At 40.6% G+C, this 19,643-nt stretch overlaps 1 protein-coding gene across 1 annotated transcript in view; it reads right to left on the bottom strand.

Annotated features, from left to right (window-relative positions):
* Positions 1–6,381: 6,381 nt before the first annotated feature.
* The window catches only part of SVOPL (SVOP like), a 64,603-nt gene continuing 51,341 nt past the window's right edge, over positions 6,382–19,643 (bottom strand). Inside the window, exons 14-15 of the mRNA XM_032865327.1 lie at positions 7,010–7,123; positions 6,382–6,481 (exon numbers count right to left, since the gene is read on the bottom strand). Of these exons, the coding sequence (XP_032721218.1) occupies positions 6,470–6,481; positions 7,010–7,123 (126 nt within the window). The 3' untranslated portion in view covers positions 6,382–6,469. The remainder of the gene's footprint in view (positions 6,482–7,009; positions 7,124–19,643) is intronic.

The following is a 19,643-nucleotide window of genomic DNA, read 5'->3' as shown; positions in this document are numbered from 1 at the left end:
GACTGGTGGACAACATCGCAACGTTCCTTCAGCCCGGATACCTCCACAGGTACCAAGAGTCCTGAAATTCTTGAGAAGGTACTTGAGCATCAGCTTTGTCCTTATTGACTGATCATCAACCACTACTATTCTCTGGTTTTATTATATTACTCTTGGGGTTAATTATAAATTGCTAACAGCATCTGGATTTTCAGTTAGGATTGGGGCTGGGTTGTTTGGCTAACCCTCTATATGTAGCCTAGACATCTTTGCATCAGAAATATTTGGGCCTGGGGCGCCTGGGTGGCTCAGTGGGTTAAAGCCTCTGCCTTTGGCTCAGGTCATGATCCCAGGGTCCTGGGATCGAGCCCCGCATCAGGCTCTCTGCTCAGCAGGGAGTCTGCTCCCCCCCTCCCCCGCCTGCCTCTCTTCCTACTTGCGATCTGTCAAATGAATAAATAAAATCTTTAAAAAAGAAAAATATTTGGGCCTACAATTTTTAATAACTGTGCCAAGGTGGGCTTGTAAACTTTTTAAAAAATGACTGAAGAAAACAAATTAGGTGATTCAAACGAACACTTTTTGAAGTAGGCAGTCTCCATTCTCAGGGTCCAGGGAACTGCAAAACTGCGGTAGGAGGCAAGAAACTTTCACAGGATGAAGAATGAGGAACAACTAAGTATCAGAGCCCAAAGGTGGCTTGGCACTTGGGGATTGGCTGACTGGATATATTATGTTTCTGGCCAAGTAGAACATTTATAGGGACCTGGACATGCAGTTTTGGTTTGCTGGTGGGGCACACAGCCTGAGCAGAGCAGTTCCATCTTGGACCTAGAAATTTATTTCAGTAGCCCTCTGCCCCTACTTTTGATCATCCTTTTGACCATTTAAGAAATTTGATCCAAAATAATGTGACTCTCAGTGTAGTATTCAGAAAAGATGTCAGGCCTGTATTGTTGGGGCTTGGTAATGTTCTTGGATTCTCTTGTTAGTCAGTGGCTGCTCACATGCACTTAACACTTAACGAGAGAATACAGCACATTAGACACTAATGCTTACCAAAATAATGCCTATGGTTTGCATAGTGCTCCCGAGTCAAGGTTCCAGCTGATGTGGGGTGGCAAATGAACAGTCAAGAAAGAATTCTAAAGAATTTTTTTGGTACAAAAAGGTGCTTTTATTAGAGCGCAGGGACAGGACCTGTGTGCAGAAGGAGCTGTCCTTTTGCTGGTGGTTATATGCCTGGTGCTCAAGGGGTAAGGGATGTGTACAGTATTCGATCACAACTGTCTTTGAATTTCTATTTATAAAATTACTTCCACAAGATTCAGCTCACTACTATCAGTGAAATGTACAGGCAATCATAAGACCCTGAAGAATGTAGCAAACAGTACGTATTTGATCCTTATCGAAACTACGCAGGCTGTAGGTCAGTCTTTTGGGCTAAAGGTGAACATCTTTCTGCTTCTATTCCACATCACTGTATCCCAAACCAACTAGAAATCAAGGAATGATATAGAGAGGGATGTTTCTTTAACCCTGTAGGCCTGCTTATGCATCTCATCTAATTGTCTACTTCCCTAGAAGTGTTTATACAGTGAGTTTGTTTCAGAGAAAGTGAAGCACTGGAAATTGGGGAGAAGTTTGTGACAAGTATAAAGAACTACCAAATCACCAGGCTCCCACCAGATACAGTAATTGGTTGTAGGTTGGTTACCCTCCTTTGTAATGACCTGAGATACGTATATAATAGTATCCTCCTTGCTGGCCAAGAGGAAGCAAAAGATGGACCCAAAAAATCAAAGGATGGTCAGAGGCGGGGCGGGGCGGGAATGGAGGAGTAGTTCTTGGTGTGGTGTCCTAGGAGGAAACACTTCATCTTAATGTCTGCTTTTCTTCCTAGTCGATTTGATTTTGAATCTTAGGTGTTTACATAGGACCAGATGCCAGGTGGAACCTTCCTTAGTTGTGAGATATGTACTCAAGGTTTAACACTCTGAAATTTGGTAGGGCCCTTTGTTCTCTCTCCTTATTAGAAAAAAAATATTTTGAGATGTGCCAAGGACCCTCTAGAAAACTCCCATTAGTTCAAAGTCAAAAAGACTTTGTTTAGAATTTGAGTTGGGGGAATTTTGTCAGAGGTACCCCTTTAACCAAAGCCATTCAAAGGTAAATAACAGAAAGTTACATAGTTATTTTTTTAAAAACTTAGTTCTTGTAATAATGAGAAGACTGGGTTAAATACTGGAAGACCTGTTAAAGACAACACAAAGCATGGTCAGTTATTTTGTTAAGACACAAATTCTTTAATCTGCCTCGAAAGCAAAGAAACGTGTTTATTTACATTATTTTAAGAGCAGACCAATAATCTAAGAAAACTACTCTGAGCAGAAAACCAAATTCTAATTTTGTACCAGTGTACTTTTTTTTTTTTTTTTTTTTAAGATTGTATTTATTTGACAGACCGCAAGAGCAGGAACACAAGCAGGGGGAGTGGAGAAGGAGAGAAGCAGGCTTCCTGCCAAGCAGGGAGCCCAGTGGGGCTGGATCCCGGGACCCGGGATCATGACCTGAGTCAAAGGCAGATGCCTAACAACTGAGCCACCCAGGCGCCCCTGTACCAGTGTACTTTTGATATCAAAAACTTGCTGTATTCTAGGGTTAGAGCTGTTTGTGTTTGGCTCCCCTCTTTGTATAAATTTCACTGAATCTAAGGGAGAAGGCCTAAAAAGTTCTGTTAGGCTCTGAGTATTTCCTTGCTATTTGGCCATCTTCTGGCCATAGGGTACTATAGAGTTACTTTTAAAAAAGTCCTTGCAGGGCCCCTGGGTGGCTCAGTGGGTTAAAGCCTCTGCCTTCAGCTCAGGTCAAGATCCCAGGGTCCTGGGATCGAGTCCCACATCGGGCTCCCTGCTCAGCAGAGAGCCTGCTTCTGCCCCTCCCACCCTCCCTGCTTATGGTCCCTCTCTCGCTGTGTCTGTCAAATTAAAAAAAAAAAAAAAAAAAATCTTTGCAGCTACCTTGCCAAGTTTCAGCCAGCACAAACAGTAAATATTCCTGACACTATTGAACACCCCAAAAGGTTTTTCCCTGACAAGATCCGTAACTCCTCCCAAAGATAACCAAAAGAAAAAAGGACCTTAGCAATTCCCTGAGAGCTAGCAACATTTGGTAGGCCCCTAGCCACAAAAAGGGAGCAACCCACATTTTTGTACAGCCATCTTTTAGAGCCCCAACCTGAAAATTGAGCTGTCTACAGACACAAGAATGAACAACCTACGAGCCCCAGCAGGAAGAAAGCCATAGTCTCAGGAAACAAAGTGAAACAAGATAGTTACTGCCATCCCTGGGTGAGAAAGGATCAAGAACCAGTGGGTTTCCTAAAACCAAATTCCTAAGAATCTGATTTGAAAAGGAAAAGACAATGTGTAATTTCTCTTGACCAAGCATTACAGTGGTCCAGAAGAGCGGACTTTGGTAAGAATTCTCACTCTTCACCAGCTTTTGCCAGTTTTACCAGGATCCCATCTACAGGCTTCCCTGAGTGGCGTTTAAAATCGAGTGTAGCTCTCAAGATTTGATAAGGTTTTCCATTAATTTTTAATTTCCCCTTGGCAGTTTGAGGGAATAACTGGCAGTAACTTACAGGAAAGTCCCCTGGAGTTCCATCAACCCTAGCCCCATGGAGGGGGTAGAGGTCTTCTCAGAGTAGATACGGGGATACTCAAATTTGATAAAATCTTCGAGGACATTTTTTTCCAGTGTCCCAAGTTGATTGCAGTTTGTGTGCCAGTGTTTTAGATGATGGACCCCCTAGGACAGATGTGACAGAGGAGACAGAGCTGTTGTCTTAGGTTTCTGGCCTTGGAACTGTTGCCGTTTTATTTTTTTTATTTTTTTTTTTTTTAAGATTTTATTTAACTGTTGCCGTTTTAAGGCAGCTAACTTACAGAACCTTTGCCTTGGAAAGACAATGCAGATAATGGAGGAGTAGACTGTGATTACTCAGGTCAAGGAAGATAGAGGGGAGTTGAAGGTGTCCAATCATCTTACAGTCTTGTTTTAGGTATCTCGAGTATCTTTAAACTTTATTAGCCTTTTGCACTGAATCAAACTATCATCGGATTTTGAAATCTCTTAGAGACTTCTGCATACCAATTAAGATAGGTATCCTTTCCTGGTGGTTGATTTGGGAACCCCTAATTTTAAGTGCACTTGTAGGTAGATACAGCTTCCAAGACCACAATTCTTGGACATTAAGTAGGTGTGCTGGAGATAGAGAACTCAGTTCTTTGAAAGTTGAAGATGTCTTGGGTTTCTCAGAGCCAGATTAAATCCCAAGAACGCTTGGGGATTTTGTGATGTTTTCCGTGTACTGTGTTACACAGAATTTTTCTTGAGATTGCCAAGTGACTTAGTGTCAATCTACCTTGTTCTGTATTCAATCCATGCCCACCAACTTTGCATCTTTGGCGTCCAGAACTCCCATTAGCAGTGGCTTTTAGTAGTTTAGCTTGTACACATTTAGATTTTGTTGTGCCATGGGTTAGAACAGTTTAAATATCTTACCCTATTTCCCTAAGTCTCCCAGCAGTTTATGCAAAGGATGCACCTCGAGGGTTTAGGAGTTGCTAACTGCTGCCCCCCCTTGCAGACTCCCAATAGGATTGTTATGTATGGTACCTTTCTGGGAACTACATTTTACATAAACACACATACACACACACACACACAGAGTTATATATATATCTCTCTAACACACAGCCCATTTAGATCAGAGAGCTGCTTACAAAGCCCAAAGTAACTTACCCACGGCCCTTGGTTTTGATGAGAGGAACAGTGAACTCAAAGGGTTCAGCAGGCTCCTTGCGTATGTGTCTTACTGTTCCACAGGCCATTAGCAGTCTGCTTCAGATGCTCATCCTTACTGCCACAACGAGTTAAAAATGCTTTAGGTGACCCAAACCAACCTTACTTGCCACGTTATGGAGCAGACAGTGTCCATTCCCAAAAGTCCAGAGAACTGAAAGCTGGTGTAGAAGGCAGGAAGCTTTTATCGGATAAAAAATAAGAGGCCAGAGTTGGCTTGGTGATTGGCACACTGAACACACGGTTTCTGGCCCAGTGGAACAGTGACAGGGACATGAAGGTTATTTGTTTGCTGGAGTACCTGGGTGGCTCAGTGAAGTGTCTGACTTGATTCTGGCTCAGGTCATGATCTCAAGTGGTCAAGATCGAGCCCCACTTTAGGATCTGCAGGGAGTCTACTTGAGATTCCCTCTCCCTGTGCCCCTAGCTCTCAACATTCTCTAAAATTTCAGTTTGCTGATATGGCACTCTTGGCAGGAGCTCTTCCATCTTGGATCTAGAAATTTATTTCAACACATGGCCTGTTAGCCAAATTTAACCTCTGGCACTCTTTTACACGGTCTAAGAGATAGGGATTTTTTTTTTTAAGGCTGAAAGGGTGGTGGAGGTGTGTGGCAGAGACTGTATTTAGCTCACAAAGTGAAATATTTACTGTCTAGTCCTTTACAGAGAAAATTTCCTGACTTTAAGCTATTTTTGCACCTCTGGTTCAAATAGGAAGGATTTTCACCCCTATTGAAGCAGGTGTATAAACCCTCTCCTACACAGAGTTTCCACTGCAAAGTACGGATGGGAGTAGTAGATGAACAAGCCGTGGGGTCCCCAGTTTTAGAGATGTCTACAACATGCCTAAATAAATAGCAATAAAAGATTACATCTCAACATAAAAGCCTTAGGTGTTTTGTTTTGTTTTCTACACCATACCTAACCTAGTATAGTGGTATGCACGGGTGTGATGTCCCACATGCAAAGGGCAGGTAAGTAATTGCATGATGTAGAAAAGCTTTGTGCATTATTATTATTATTTTTTTTTTTTTAGTCTCCCATAAAGTCATGAAATAACACTGAAAACAGGATCTGGGAAAAAGTTTATTCCCAGCCTTTTCACAATTACACAAGAATCATGCTAATGTAAGCATACTACATAAATAAGCAATTTTCATCAATATGGAGGCCACAATTTAAATAAATGCAAATTTAAATTGTGAATGTGACTATTTTGAAAGGCTTAATGATGCCCTTAAGTTCATGCCTTAGCTACCAAATTTCAGGCCAACTTTTTGCTACAAACCTCATGGGAAAATATCAAATATGTATACATTTTCTCTAAGCAACTTTAACAAACTTGATGTCAAAGAAAAGCTACCTTCCCTCCCTACCCATCTCCCATAGAAACCTTTCCAGTCTTAAAAATATTTTTATAGACATTCTCATAATCTCCCAAGCTTATCAATATAAAGTTTACCCACCTCATTCTCATATGCCGTATTTTTGAAAAAATACATCAGTTTAATTACCAAGTAGTGTACAGAAAATAAACCAAATTTTTAAAAATGTGCCACAGCTCTTCGTGAAGATGAAGTGCATTTTTCTTCTCTGGTAGACATTGGTTTACAGGTCTTCATTTAATTTGCTGGAATAAGAAGTGATTCAGTAGATCAATACACTTAATAAAAAGAAAGCCTTTTCCATTCATCCTCAGTGTCTGGCACTCAAAACTAGTATGAGAAGATTTCTTAATAAACTTTTAAGTAATTAAGACCCTAGCATTTACCCTTGTATACCTGACATTAGCAATGGTAGCTTTAGAGTTAATTCTAGTGGGATAAAGACATCATTCAGAAAAACCACACTATAAGTATCCTCTTTCAAGAATGCTAATTTAAGCATACTACCTAAATAAGCCTTAGGTGTTTTGTTTTGTCCCTGTTAGCAAAGATTTGGAGTGAACACTTGGTTAGTTTCAGTGCTGCTCCAAGTTACATGCAAACAAAACTGGATACCCAGTTTTTTTGTTTACTGGAACCCATTAAGCAAATACTATGTGTTAGCACACACCTGGATGTCAGGTCTGCTTCAAAGAAGAATTTCCAGACTCCAAAAATTCCCGTTGGTCCAAAGATGTAGTTAAGCATACTGAAGAGATTTGTGCATCACTTACCTGCAGGGCCCGTCCTTTGGTCTCAATGGGGAGAGTAAATGCAGAAATGGCACATACAACACAGACCGATGAGAAAAGACACAGGGCTCCCAGGAGTGAGGCATTCATAAGAACCTGAAGGTCATAAGGAATGACTCAATTTATTGTGCCCAGTCACTTCTAAATGGATTTTTTTTTGTCAAGGGGAAATCATCTCTCCACCTACATGAATGAATGTCCTTTGCAGCCATTCTATAAATTGTGCATTCCTGACATCTTGGGTCTTTTATTTGGGCCCAGCTATTGTAGGCATCTTGAGTGACCCTGTGAATTAGGACTGACATTAACACGTACTGGCCAGGTCAGACCTCTCTGTACCCACTCCTCAGTATCTCCAGAGCAAACCAGTATCTGGGGAATATAAGAGATCTGGTTTCCCCCATTTTCATACCAGTCTAGTTTGCTCAACTTCTAATTCTCATTCTTAGTCATGCAGGATTCCTCTGCCTAACATCCACTCGTCCCCCTTCAGTTCGGACAGGATGGATTAGGAGGAAGTTTATTTAGAGATGTAATCTAACAGTCTCTGAAAAGATAAAAATGGATTATCTATGTTCATGATGCTTCATGTGTGACAGTACTTTCTGTTTGGTTTCTATTTTCCACATTCAGAGTGGATTTCTGCCAGTTGGCCAAGACCACGCTCTGTTAACTGGCTAGTTCAGACACTCCCCTTTCCTACATCTGTTAACCCAGGGCTGCCTCAAGTTAGCAAAAAGCCAAGCTCTTGGTAGTTGGCAACTAATTTCACAAGGATGTTTAAATAAAGTGACAGGAACAGCAAGGCTCTCTCCAGTCACAGAACACTGCAATTTTTGGACAGACTAGAAATTAGCAGGTCTATCTAGTCCAACCTAATATTGCCAATGAGCCTAAAGTAAGGGCTACGTGATGACTTGTCCAAAGTCACATGTAGATCCCTCACACAATCAAGTGCTATTCAACCTCTTAGGTTCCCCTAAGATACAGAATCGGGGAGCCCATCTTACGTATAAAGCCTGTTGCCTTCCAAAACAGTAAATAATTCCACTCGCCATGCGAACAACCCATGATATTTACTCTCTGTTGTGTACTCACCCTAGCAAGCATTAGATATTATTTTCTAATTTATCTCCCAAAATAAGTTACAATTTTCCCCAGAGAAAATCCAGGCTCAAAAAAGGGGAAGGTAGGAACCAAAAGAAACCAGGCATTTGAACCATGACCAAAGTGTGCCACAGTTAAGCATGTGTCTAGATACATCTGCCAATCCTGCCTTTTCTGTCCTTTCAAACCACAGTTCACACCACCACCAGCCATATTCCTCCCCAGCCTTTGCAAGTCTTAAGTGGTGTGAGACCTGATGGTTTCAGCTGAGGTTCCGTAACTGCTCTGCTACCTAGGATCAGAGAGAGCAACTGGTGCACACACAACCCCCGCCCCCCGGCTTCCCTACAGAATACCAGTTGGGGCTTCATAGCAGGACTCTAGCCATCCCGTAGACGTGACTGGATATTCTTCCACTAAGAAGTTCCTTTCTGCCTAAGTGAACCAAAGTCAATTTCTGTTGTTTGTAAGGAAGAAATCTATTGCCCAATTATAAAAATCATCTGAGAATTTTGTTACAACAGATTCGAAGGCCCATCTTTTGATTCACTGTATCAAAAAGATCAATCTGTTCATCTCTACTTCTAAAAATCAGCCCAAACCAGGGACAAAGAGGGACATTACACAGTGATGAAAGGTTTACCCACAAAGACAACAATTCTAAAGGTTTACCACAGAGCTTCAAAATACATTCAGTGAAAACTGAAAGAAGATCTAGGTAAATCCACATACAGTTGGAGACTTCAATGCCCCTTTCTCAGTAATTGATAGAACTACTAGTCAGCAAAATTGAGGACTAGAAGAACCTTACATGCCATCAACCAACAGGGTCTTACTGACATTTACAGAACACCTTACCAAACAGCAGAATACACATTCCTCTCTACAGCCCATGGAACATTCACCAAAATAGACCATGTTCTGAAGGCATAAAATGAACCTTAAAGGATTTAAATCCTAGGGGCGCCTGGCTGGCTCAGTCAGTAGAACATGCAACTCGATCTCACGGTTGTACGTTTGAACCCCACATTGAGTGGAGAGATAACTTAAGTCTTTAAAAAATATTTAAAACCCTAGAATATATTTTGACTGGAAGTATCAAACTAGAAATAAAACAGCAACATGTCCATGCACTTCTAAAATCCAGGAGTCAAAACCTCATGAAAAAAACACGATGAAAATACAGAATATTAAATGTGTGGGACACGGCTAATAGGAACAAAAATAAAATACTTAGGAATAAATGTGTAAGATACGTATCAAGAAAAATTATAACCAAAGAATATGTAAAATTGAGTAAGTCTATTTAGTTTTTAGAAAAATGGATTGTGAAAGCACTTCTCAAAATAATCTGTAATTCTAATGAATTCTCAACCTCTATTCAAAGGATTCAAAATCCCAATAGGATTTTTGAGTCAATTTTGGGTGGAAAATTGATTTTAAGGTTAATTTGAAAGAATGAACATATAAGAAAAATCAGGGAACTTCTGGGACCATGTTCAGGTGAGAGAACTTGAGGGAAGTTATTAGCCTAAGTGGTAGTAAAGTTGTAATCATTAGCAATGTGATACTGGTGCCAAAATCTGTAAAACAATGAATTACAAAGTAGCTCTAAGTATGAAAATTGGGCTTATTATAATAGCATGGTAAATTGATTGAGAGGAACCAGACAAAAGGATAACTAATGGCCTGGGGACAAGGAGGTAGGTGTTTTGTTGCTTTTTAAAGCCAAATTCTTACCTCTGGCCTTAGGCCTTAAGTATAAACAAATTGTGAAAAGATCAAAGAATTTAATGTTTTAGATAAATAAATAAATTAAATAAATAAATCTTAAAAAAAAAGATTTAAAAAAATTTAAAAATTTTACCATTCTTTTTGATGAGGAAGGAAAGAACACAGATACTTAAGAATGTGGGCACCTGGGTGGTTCAGACAGTTAAAGTGCCCCACCCAGGTCCATCATCTCAGAGTCATGGGATTGAGCTCTGTGCCCTACGTCAGGCTCTGCACTCGGTACAGAGTCTGCTTGGGATTCTCTACCTCTCCCCTCGTGTTTGCTCACTCCATCTCTAAAAATGAATAAATCTTTTTTTTTTTAAGATTTTATTTATTTATTTGACAGAGATCACAAGTAGGCAGAGAGGCAGGCAGAGAGAGAGGAGGAAGCAGGCTCCCTGCTGAGCAGAGAGCCCGAAGCTGGGCTCGATCCCAGGACCCTGAGATCATGACCTGAGCCGAAGGCAGAGGCTTTAACCCACTGAGCCACCCAGGCACCCCCAGAATAAATCTTTTTTTTAAAAAGTGTTAATGTTATATCAAGGAGTGTGTATTTTTTAAAAGAAGACAGTTTGACAAGATCCATCATAATTTAAAATACATACACATTTTGACTTAAAAATTACCCAACAGACTTTTTCTACAAAATCATGCTTTTTACTTATATTCCATAGTCATTCCCACATCTCTCTGCCCTATTGTAGGCAGGGAAAGGGGGGCTCTCTGACCATCCTAGCTAGCAGACCACCCCCATCACTATCTCCTTTCTCTGTTTTCTATGTTTACATAGCATTATTCATACTAACCTATTAGTAAACCATTCGTCCCTTGTCCATTCTCCACTAGAATGTAACTTTAAAGAATGTGGGACCTTGACTGTACAGTATAACATGAAAGAGTTCAGTGCTATCCAATGGCAAATATAGTTGCTCCCATACAGAGGGGTGTGCATGACGGTCAGGGTACCATTGTTTGTAAAAGCAGAACACAGGAATTATTTATTCACCCACCAAGTAACAGCTAACCCTGGCACAGCCATGCAATGGAAATCCATGTACTTACTTGAAAGAATGAGGTTAATCTACATTTACTAACATAAAAAGATTACTAATGTGAAGGCAGCTGCAATATGCAGCTATGTGAGGACAGATGGACAGTTTGTGTGTGTGTGTTTACACACGGGCCCAGCTACACGTACACACACAGATGGACATAAACTGTAAAGAGCAGTCGGGACTCTATTTGATGACTGTCGTGAGCCCTTAAGCCTCACCCTTCCCTTATATTCTTCTGCCCCAAATTCTGAACTGCCAAGAGAGCCTGGGTGGCAACAAAAGACCCACACCACACAAGCCACCACCCTACTGTGGGACCCCTCACCCCAGCCACACTAAACACCCCAGCCAGTCTCCTTGCTTTGCCCTCTCAAGGTCAATTCAGAGCTGCTTGAGAGGGCTGTCCTGCTCTCCCATGAACCTCAACTCTGTAATTAAGTTAAAAAAGACCTTTCCATACCCCAATGACGTGTGTATGCATCATCAGTCCTGACTTAACAATGAAAACATGGAGGGCATTCCATCCTTCTCCACAGGTGACTAGAACATGGACACAGATAAATGTAGATAGAAAATGCACATATTCATGGAAGTATGTGTACCTACTTATATGCATGCATCTATAGAATATACAAATATTACTGGTATGTACAACACCCAGAGAGCAAATACATGCATAGAAAAGAATCTGGAAGAATATGCCAGAAAACTCCCACTCAGCAGGGAGTCTGCTTCTCCCTCTGCCTGCCGCTCCTCCCCCTGCTTCTGTGCTCACTCCCGCTCTCTCAGATAAGGACTTCAAAGATATATGTATCTAAAAATGATGGTAAGCCTTGTTAATAAAAAAGAAAAACCCCAAACTATACATATGACTCAAGAAGTATTTGAGACACTAGTATAGAAATTCAATAAAAACAAGCCTAAATGAATGTTACAAATCAGAAACCAATGGACTTGATAAATGATGAATTATAGTGGAAATATATAAATGAATGAGGAATGTAAAAGACGAAATAATCACTAACACAGAGGAAATGTAGAAAAAACCATAGAGACTACTCCCCAGAGTTGTTAATAAATTTGCATAAATATTCAATAAAAATTTTTCCTGACATTTACTCAAGATTTAAAAAAAAAAAAAAAAAAAACAAGAGAACCAAAACAACAGAAAAACCTGGTGGCCAAAAAGTGCATCCTCAAAAGTGCCAGATTCACTTTCACAGATCAGTTCTTTTGAATCTCCAAGGAAGGATGGACCCAGGGCAAGAAAAGCTTCCAATTTCTTTTTTATGAAACCAGAATGACAACAACTGCAGAACCTAACAAATACACACAAAAACCCAACTGCCCTCTCATGTGTGAGTGTTGATTCAAAAATCATAAATGAAATACTGGTAAGATAAAACCTAGTGGTTTACTCACAAAGCAAAACATCCTGGCTAATGGGACCCTCACTGCTGTCACCTGCACCGTGGCTGGGAGGTTTTCCCTGCACACCCCTGCTCCCTCCCTCATTTACCCTGCCAGCTCTTTCCCAACTAATAATCTCTTACATGTGCAATTGTTAGCAATTGCTTTTCCAAGGACTCAAACTGATTCAAGCTATTACAATGAAATAGTTGGATACAAAATCAAGATTAAAAAAAATTCAGGGTGCCTAGCTGGCTCAGATGAGTGACTCTTGATCTTGGGGTCATGAGTTCAAGCCCCACAATGGGTGTAGAGATTACTTAAAAATTTATTTTCTATCTAGAAAAAAATACATTTACAAAATGTTTCAATGCCCACTACATGCCAGGCACTGGAGAAAGAAATTTAAAAATGAGCAAAACGTGCCCATATCCTTGTCCTCCCAGGGCTTCGAGTACTGGAAGAGATGGATTTTGGATAGACCAGCAAACAAATCAGCAACTACAATCTGATAATCAATATGAAGGAAAATTTCAAGGCCACGTAAGAGCTCACAGGGAGGTCACAGCAGGGAGACTCGGCTTGGTTTAAGGCCTCAGAAGGACTTCCCTGAGCAGAGAATTAATCATAGCTAACTGGAGATGGTGACACAGTGGAAGTGGAGAGGGTTTCTAGTCCAAGGGAACAGCAAGTGAGAGAATCTCAGAAGGTGGTAACTGGGTAATCAACTACAAGAAGCGGACTGTTCATAGGTAAGTAAATGGGTAAGAGCACAGGTGGGAGCCTCACTCGTGGGGACCTATAAACCAAGTTGAGGATTTGGGTCTTTACCTACGAAGAAGGGCAAAGGCAAGACAACAAAGGATTGTAAGCACAAGAACCACACAGATTCATGGATACTGGGAGGAGACGTTGAAGGAGAATAAGAGCTTGCAGAAGGAAAGTGGTCAGGATGTTCTCTTGGCAGCCCAGTGAGAGGCTAGGGTTATTTGAACCAGAGTGGTGCCAGTCGTAAGAAAGGAGGAAAGGTGAATGATGCAGGACCTGTACTAGGAGGGTAAATCCACGTGGTGGGGATTGACTAGGATGAGAAGGGAGAAGAGAGGAGAAGGACAACCCCAGGTTGGATAGTGATGGCATTCGCTGATGGGGACTGAAAGAGGAATGGATGTGGGGAAAGATATCCCAAGAACGACACTGAACATGCTGAATTGAAGATGATTTGAGAAATTTGGGTGGAAATGCCAAGGAAACAACTAGATAACATGAATCTGGAACTAAGTAAGGCCTAGTCCAGGCATACAAAGTTGGGAGTTGTGAGCATCTGATTAGTAATTAAAATCATAAAAAAATGGGTGAAATCACCTACATGGAGACTAAAATAAAAAAAATGAGGGTCTAAAATTGAGCACTAAGAATGCCCAACAATGGGGAAAAAAAAGGAGAGGAAGATAAACCACAAAGGAGATGGGGAAGGAAAAACCCGAGACACAGGAGGAAACCCCCAAGTGCGGCAGGTGATGGATGCCCCGAGAAGGTGAGAGAAAATGAGGACATAACCACTTGTCCTTATAGTAAGGGAGAGGTCAACATGGGAGATTAAAACAAGGTTTAGGTGTAGAGGTATGGAGGTCATCAGAGATGCTATCAAGAATCATTCTGGTGGAACAGGGAGGGCTGCAGCTGGGTTTGTGGGGTGGGGGAATCTCTGGGGGGGAGGAAGTGATGACACCCAATTAAGTAGTTGGGCTGGGAAGAAGAGGAAGGAGAGCCAATGGGAGTGAGTTTATCACATGTAAGCTATGGAATCTTAAACACATTAAAATGTTGACTGGAAGGGTTCCACCTGGAGGGATGGATTGAAATCACGAGACAGATGTGATTATAAACCTAAAAAAACTGAAAAGGCTCAGATGAAAAACCATTAGAAATGAGGAATGAGTTCAGTGAGCTGGCTGTTGGCCAATCAACAGCCAAACACTCACTAGCCTTTGCAAATACAGCTCATGCAAACTGTGAGACCAGAATTTACAATGTAAGAAAACAATCCATTCACAACAACAATGAAGAGCCTTAAAATGCCTAAGAATACACTTAACAAGATTTTCAGGATCTCTCACAAGAAAACAGTAAAATGTCAGCAAGGAGCATAGAACAAACATTGAACAACTGGAGACAAACTCTGCTCTTAAGATTATATTAGGGGAAAAAGTCACTTTTTCCTAAATTAATGGATATATTTAATGAATTAATAATTAAAATCTTAAAAGGGTTTGGGCAGACAGGGGAGGCTTTGCAGCTTATCTGAGAAAGAAGAACAATGAGGTGAGGCTCAGGCAGCCAGTGTACTATAAATATCATTCAACTAACCAGAAGACTATGACAATGACGAAACCAGAAAGATTAATGGACTAAAATAGCGAGGCTAGAAATAGAACAAGTAATTGTGAAAATGTAAGCAAACAGACATTTCTAACTCAGGAGTAAAAAAATGGGTTATTAAATCAAGTGTGTAGGGACCACTGGTCCACCAGTTAGGAAATCACATTAGGCCTTCTACTGCAGTATCCCAATGTCCCGGTCAGGATTTTCCGGGTCAGAATCTGGGATGCATTCACTTCGTGAAGGCTGAGGCTTTTACATGTTATACTTCAATAAAATGCTTATATATCCTCTCTTCCAAAAAGAGAAGACTACAGAAGATTGGAAGGGAAAGGTCTATTTTCATAATCCTAATCACAGACCACAGAAGTTGTAAAGAAAACATTGATAAACATGAGTGTCTATGAACTTACAAAGCAAGGAGAACAGAAACAAGAACAAAAAGACAAATGGAAAATTGGGCCAGTGTTTACAGTATGTCAGAAAAATGGTTGAAACCCTTTATACATAAGAGAAAAAAACATTCTCAATGTTTTAAAGAATTGAAAAATGAGAAGGGCCCTAGATAGACAGGCTAAAAAAAATAAAATACCCAATTAAAATGTGAAAAGAGCATTCAGTCTCATTACTCACCAAAGAAAGACTAATTACAATGATAAAGAGATACCCTTTATTGCCAGTGAGATTTGCAAATACAACAAAGACTAACCAAACCGGTGGACAAGTGAAGCGGCAGGACCGCCTGTCCTCACTTGTACAACCTTCCCAAAGAGGGTGTTAGCAGTGTATCAAAATGGAAATTGAGCAGACCCCCTGACCTACCTACCAATCCAATTTCTAAAGAATTTATCCTAAAGAGGTAATTGCATAGCTGGATAAAAATGTAAGTGCAAGGCTGCTCATTACTGTTATTTATGATAGAACAGCATCAAGTAGTCTAGAACTTTAACAATACAGAACTGATAAATTAACTGAAAAGTTACTTTTTTTAAAAAAAGATTTTATTTATTTATTTGACAGAGAGAGAGGGATCATAAGCAGGCAGATAGGCAGGCAGAGAGAGAGGGAGAAGCAGGCTCCCGCCAAGCAGAGAGACTGCAGGGCTCGATCCCAGGACCCCGAGATCATGACCCGAGCTGAAGGCAGAGGCTTAACCCACTGAGCCACACAGGCACCCCTGAAAAGTTATTTTTGGAGTATACATATGAGAATACATTTTTCAGCATGAATAGAGGGCTTGACTTTTTATGGATATGAAAAATGTCAGCAACATATTGCTGCATGCAGAAAGTAGGCTATAAAAAGTATATGGAAGGGGCACCTGGGTGGCTCAGTTGTTAGGCGTCTGCCTTTGGCTCAGGTCATGATCCCAGGGTCCTGGGATCGAGCCCCACATCGGGTTCCCTGCTCTACGGGAAGCCTGCTTCTCCCTCTCCCACTCCTTCTGCTTGTGCTCTCTCTCTGTCAAACTAATAAATAAAATTGTAAGAAAAAAAGTTTAAAAAAAAAAAAGTATATGGAAGTTTCTATTCAAGATGGCAACATAGGAAGATCCTAAACTCACCTCCTTTCACGGACAGATTGAATCTACAGGTATATATGAAATAATTTCCTCTGAAAGAAATCTAAAAACTAGCTGAGCAACTCCTATAGATAGGGCAAACAAGAAAGAAAACCCACATCAAAACAGTCGGAGAGGCTGAGACACAATCTTGCCCTAAACCCCACTCCTGGGGCAGCCATCACAATCAGGAAGGAACTTAGAACTCCAAGCTCCTCCCCAAGGAGCTATGGGTCTGAATCCCACATCTGACACCCCAACTTCTAAGACGCACCAGAGAGATGAGCCCCTACAACATCTAGCTTTGAGAGCCAATGGGTTTGTGTCCATGAGATCCCCACAGCCCCAGAAAATGAAGAAACCATTCTTAAAGGGCTCAAATGCAATTACCTGGCCAACTACTAGCCCCCTAACCCCCTCCACAACCCCCTCCCCAGCCAGAGGCAGAGACAGCCCGGTCAAACACATGCAGTCTTTTTATGAAAGAGGCCTGTCTGCTTAAAGCATCACCCTTGAACACAAGCATCTCCTTGAACACACAACTAGGAATCTACTGAAATACTCTCCAAAGATGGAGGCCAGCAAGGAACAACTCTGCACTCTCCCTTAGCCTTGCTCCAGAGATCTGGTTTCTCCAAGGAAGGAACTTGTGCACATGTCTGGTGCCCTAGTTTTTGTGGCTATTGCCCAGGGGATACCTCCTGATCACCTGGATGTGATGTCTAGCAGGGCTGACCTTCCACAGGACTGTAATAAAGAATTCCCAGCCAGCTACCCTGCAGGACTTAGCAGGGGGAGAGACAACAGACCAAAACTCCATCTTTCTGGAAACAGGAGCTATCTATTAGCTTGTCTTCAGAGGTTCCGCCTGAAGGTAGACTCCTAACTAAATACACATCTAGCCACCAACTGTCATCCTCTCCAGACACTTCAGGGGGTGGGTGCTATCTTCTCCCTCTCGCTCACTCCAGGTCACCAGTATCTCCTGGAAAAGAGCTTAAACATATGTCTGCCCCAGTTTGGGTGGCTGCCAGCCAGGGGGCACCCCTGAATCTCCTGGTTCTGGTGGCCAACAGAACTTATGTTCATAGGTCTCACAGGACTGCAACCAACAGAAAGAGTTCTAAACTGGCTATCCACCCTCTGCCCCCACCCAGAGCACAGCACTCACAGCAGACTGAAACGCAACCCCGGTCTTTCCGTGAAAGACGCCTATTCTATTCGTTTATCTTCAAGCTGTGGCCTGAAGGGCAGACTTCTACTTCAACAAACATTTAGAGGCTGATTACAATGCTGTCCAGAGATGGAGACCAGCAGACAGCAGCTTTACCCTCTTCCTCTGCCTCACTCTATAAGTAGTAAAAGCAACTACAACAATTTGTTAATGGATACTCAGGATAAAAAGATGTTAACCGTGATATCAAAAAGAGAATGTGGAGGGGAGTAATGAGTTCAAATTTAAATTATTATCAACTTAAACTTCTTGGTGAGTCCAGCTAAAGGTTTGTCTTTTTTTTTTTTTAATAGCTCAGTTTCATTGATATTTTCGATTGTATTTTTAGTCTCTATTTCATTTATTTCCACTTTGTTCTTTGTTATTTCCTTCCTTCTACTGACTTTATATCTGTTATATCTGTAAGAAATCTAACATAAGCCTCATAAGTCACAAAGCAATAACCTAGAGTAGAAACACAAATGATAAAGGACCCAAGTCTACCAGTACAGATAATGATCTCATCACAAAGGGAAAGCAAGAGAAGAATAAGAAGGAACAAAGCCAGAAAACAATGAATGAAATGGTAGTAAGTACATCAGTCATTACTCTAAATGCATGGATTAGGGCATCTTGGTTCTTTCCACAGAGCCAAGATGCCCTTCAACAGACAAATGGATAAAGAAGATATGGTCCATATATACAATGGAATATTATGCCTCCATCAGAAATAATGAATACCCAACTTTATCAACATGGATGGGACTGGATATTATGCTGAGTGAAATAAGTCAAGCAGAGAGAGTCAATTATCATATGGTTTCACTTATTTGTGGAGCGTAAGGAATAACATGGAGGACATTGGGTGAAGGAGAGGAGAAGGGAGTTGGGGGAAATCAGAGGGGGAGACAAATTATGAGAGACTGTGGACTCTGAGAAACAAACAGAATTTGGGAGGGGAGGGCGATGGGGTTTTGGGGGAGCCTGGTGGTGGGTATTATGGAGGTCACGTATTGCATGAAGCACTGGGTGTGGTGCATAAACAATGAATCTGGAACACTGAAAAAATAAAATTAAATAAGTCAATAATAAAATAGATACATACATACATACATACATACATACATGGATAAGAAAATAAGACCTTTCTGTATGTTCTCTACAAGAGATTCATTTCAGATGTAAAGACACACAGACTGAAAGCAAAGGGATAGAAAAAGATATTCCATGAAAATAAGAATGAAAAGAAAGCTGTGGTACTTAGATTTTCTCAAACAACATAGACTTTAAAACAAAGACCATGATAAAAGACTTAATTACATAAGGATAAAGGGATCAATCCAATGAAAGCATGTAACATTTATAAATATGTACACACTCACCATAGGAGCACCTAAATATACAAAGTATTAACAGACCAAAGGAGGAAACAGACAGCAATACAGTAATAATAGGAGACTTTAATATCCTACTTCAATGATAGGTAGATTGTCCAGACAGAAAATCAATAAAGAAATACTGGCCTTAAATGACACCTTAGACCAGATGAACTTAACATGTACAGGAGATGCCATCCAAAAGCAAGAGAATACACATTTTTCTCAAGCATACACAGAATATTCTCCAGGATAATACGTTAAGCCACAAAACAAGACTTAATAAATTTAAGATTGAAATCCTATCAAGCACCTTTTCTGACCCAAATAGTATGAAACTAGAAATCAATTATAAGAAGGAAATTGGAAAATTTCCAGATATGTTGAGATTAAACTACATACTACTGAATAGCCAATGGGTCAAACAAATCAAGTAAGTCAAAAAATACCCTGAGACAAAAATGGAAATACAACATACCAAAACTTATGGATACAGGAAAAGCAGTTCTAAGGAAGTTAATAGTGATAAATGCCTATATCAAGAAACAAGAAAGGTCTCAACTAAAAAACTTAACTTCATACTTCAAGGAACTAGAAAAAAGAACGAACCAAGGCTGAAGTTAGTAGAAGGAAGGAAATAACAAAGATCAAAGTGGAAATAAATGAAATAGAGACTAAAAAGAAATAGAAAAGATCAATGAAACTAAGATCTACTTAAAAAAAAAAAATTAGCAAA

The sequence above is a fragment of the Lontra canadensis genome, unplaced genomic scaffold, assembly GCF_010015895.1.
Source record: "Lontra canadensis isolate GAN:19392208 unplaced genomic scaffold, GSC_riverotter_1.0 scaffold2, whole genome shotgun sequence".
Classification (NCBI taxonomy): Eukaryota; Metazoa; Chordata; class Mammalia; order Carnivora; family Mustelidae; genus Lontra; species Lontra canadensis.
This window is presented reverse-complemented; position numbering and strand designations above follow the sequence as displayed.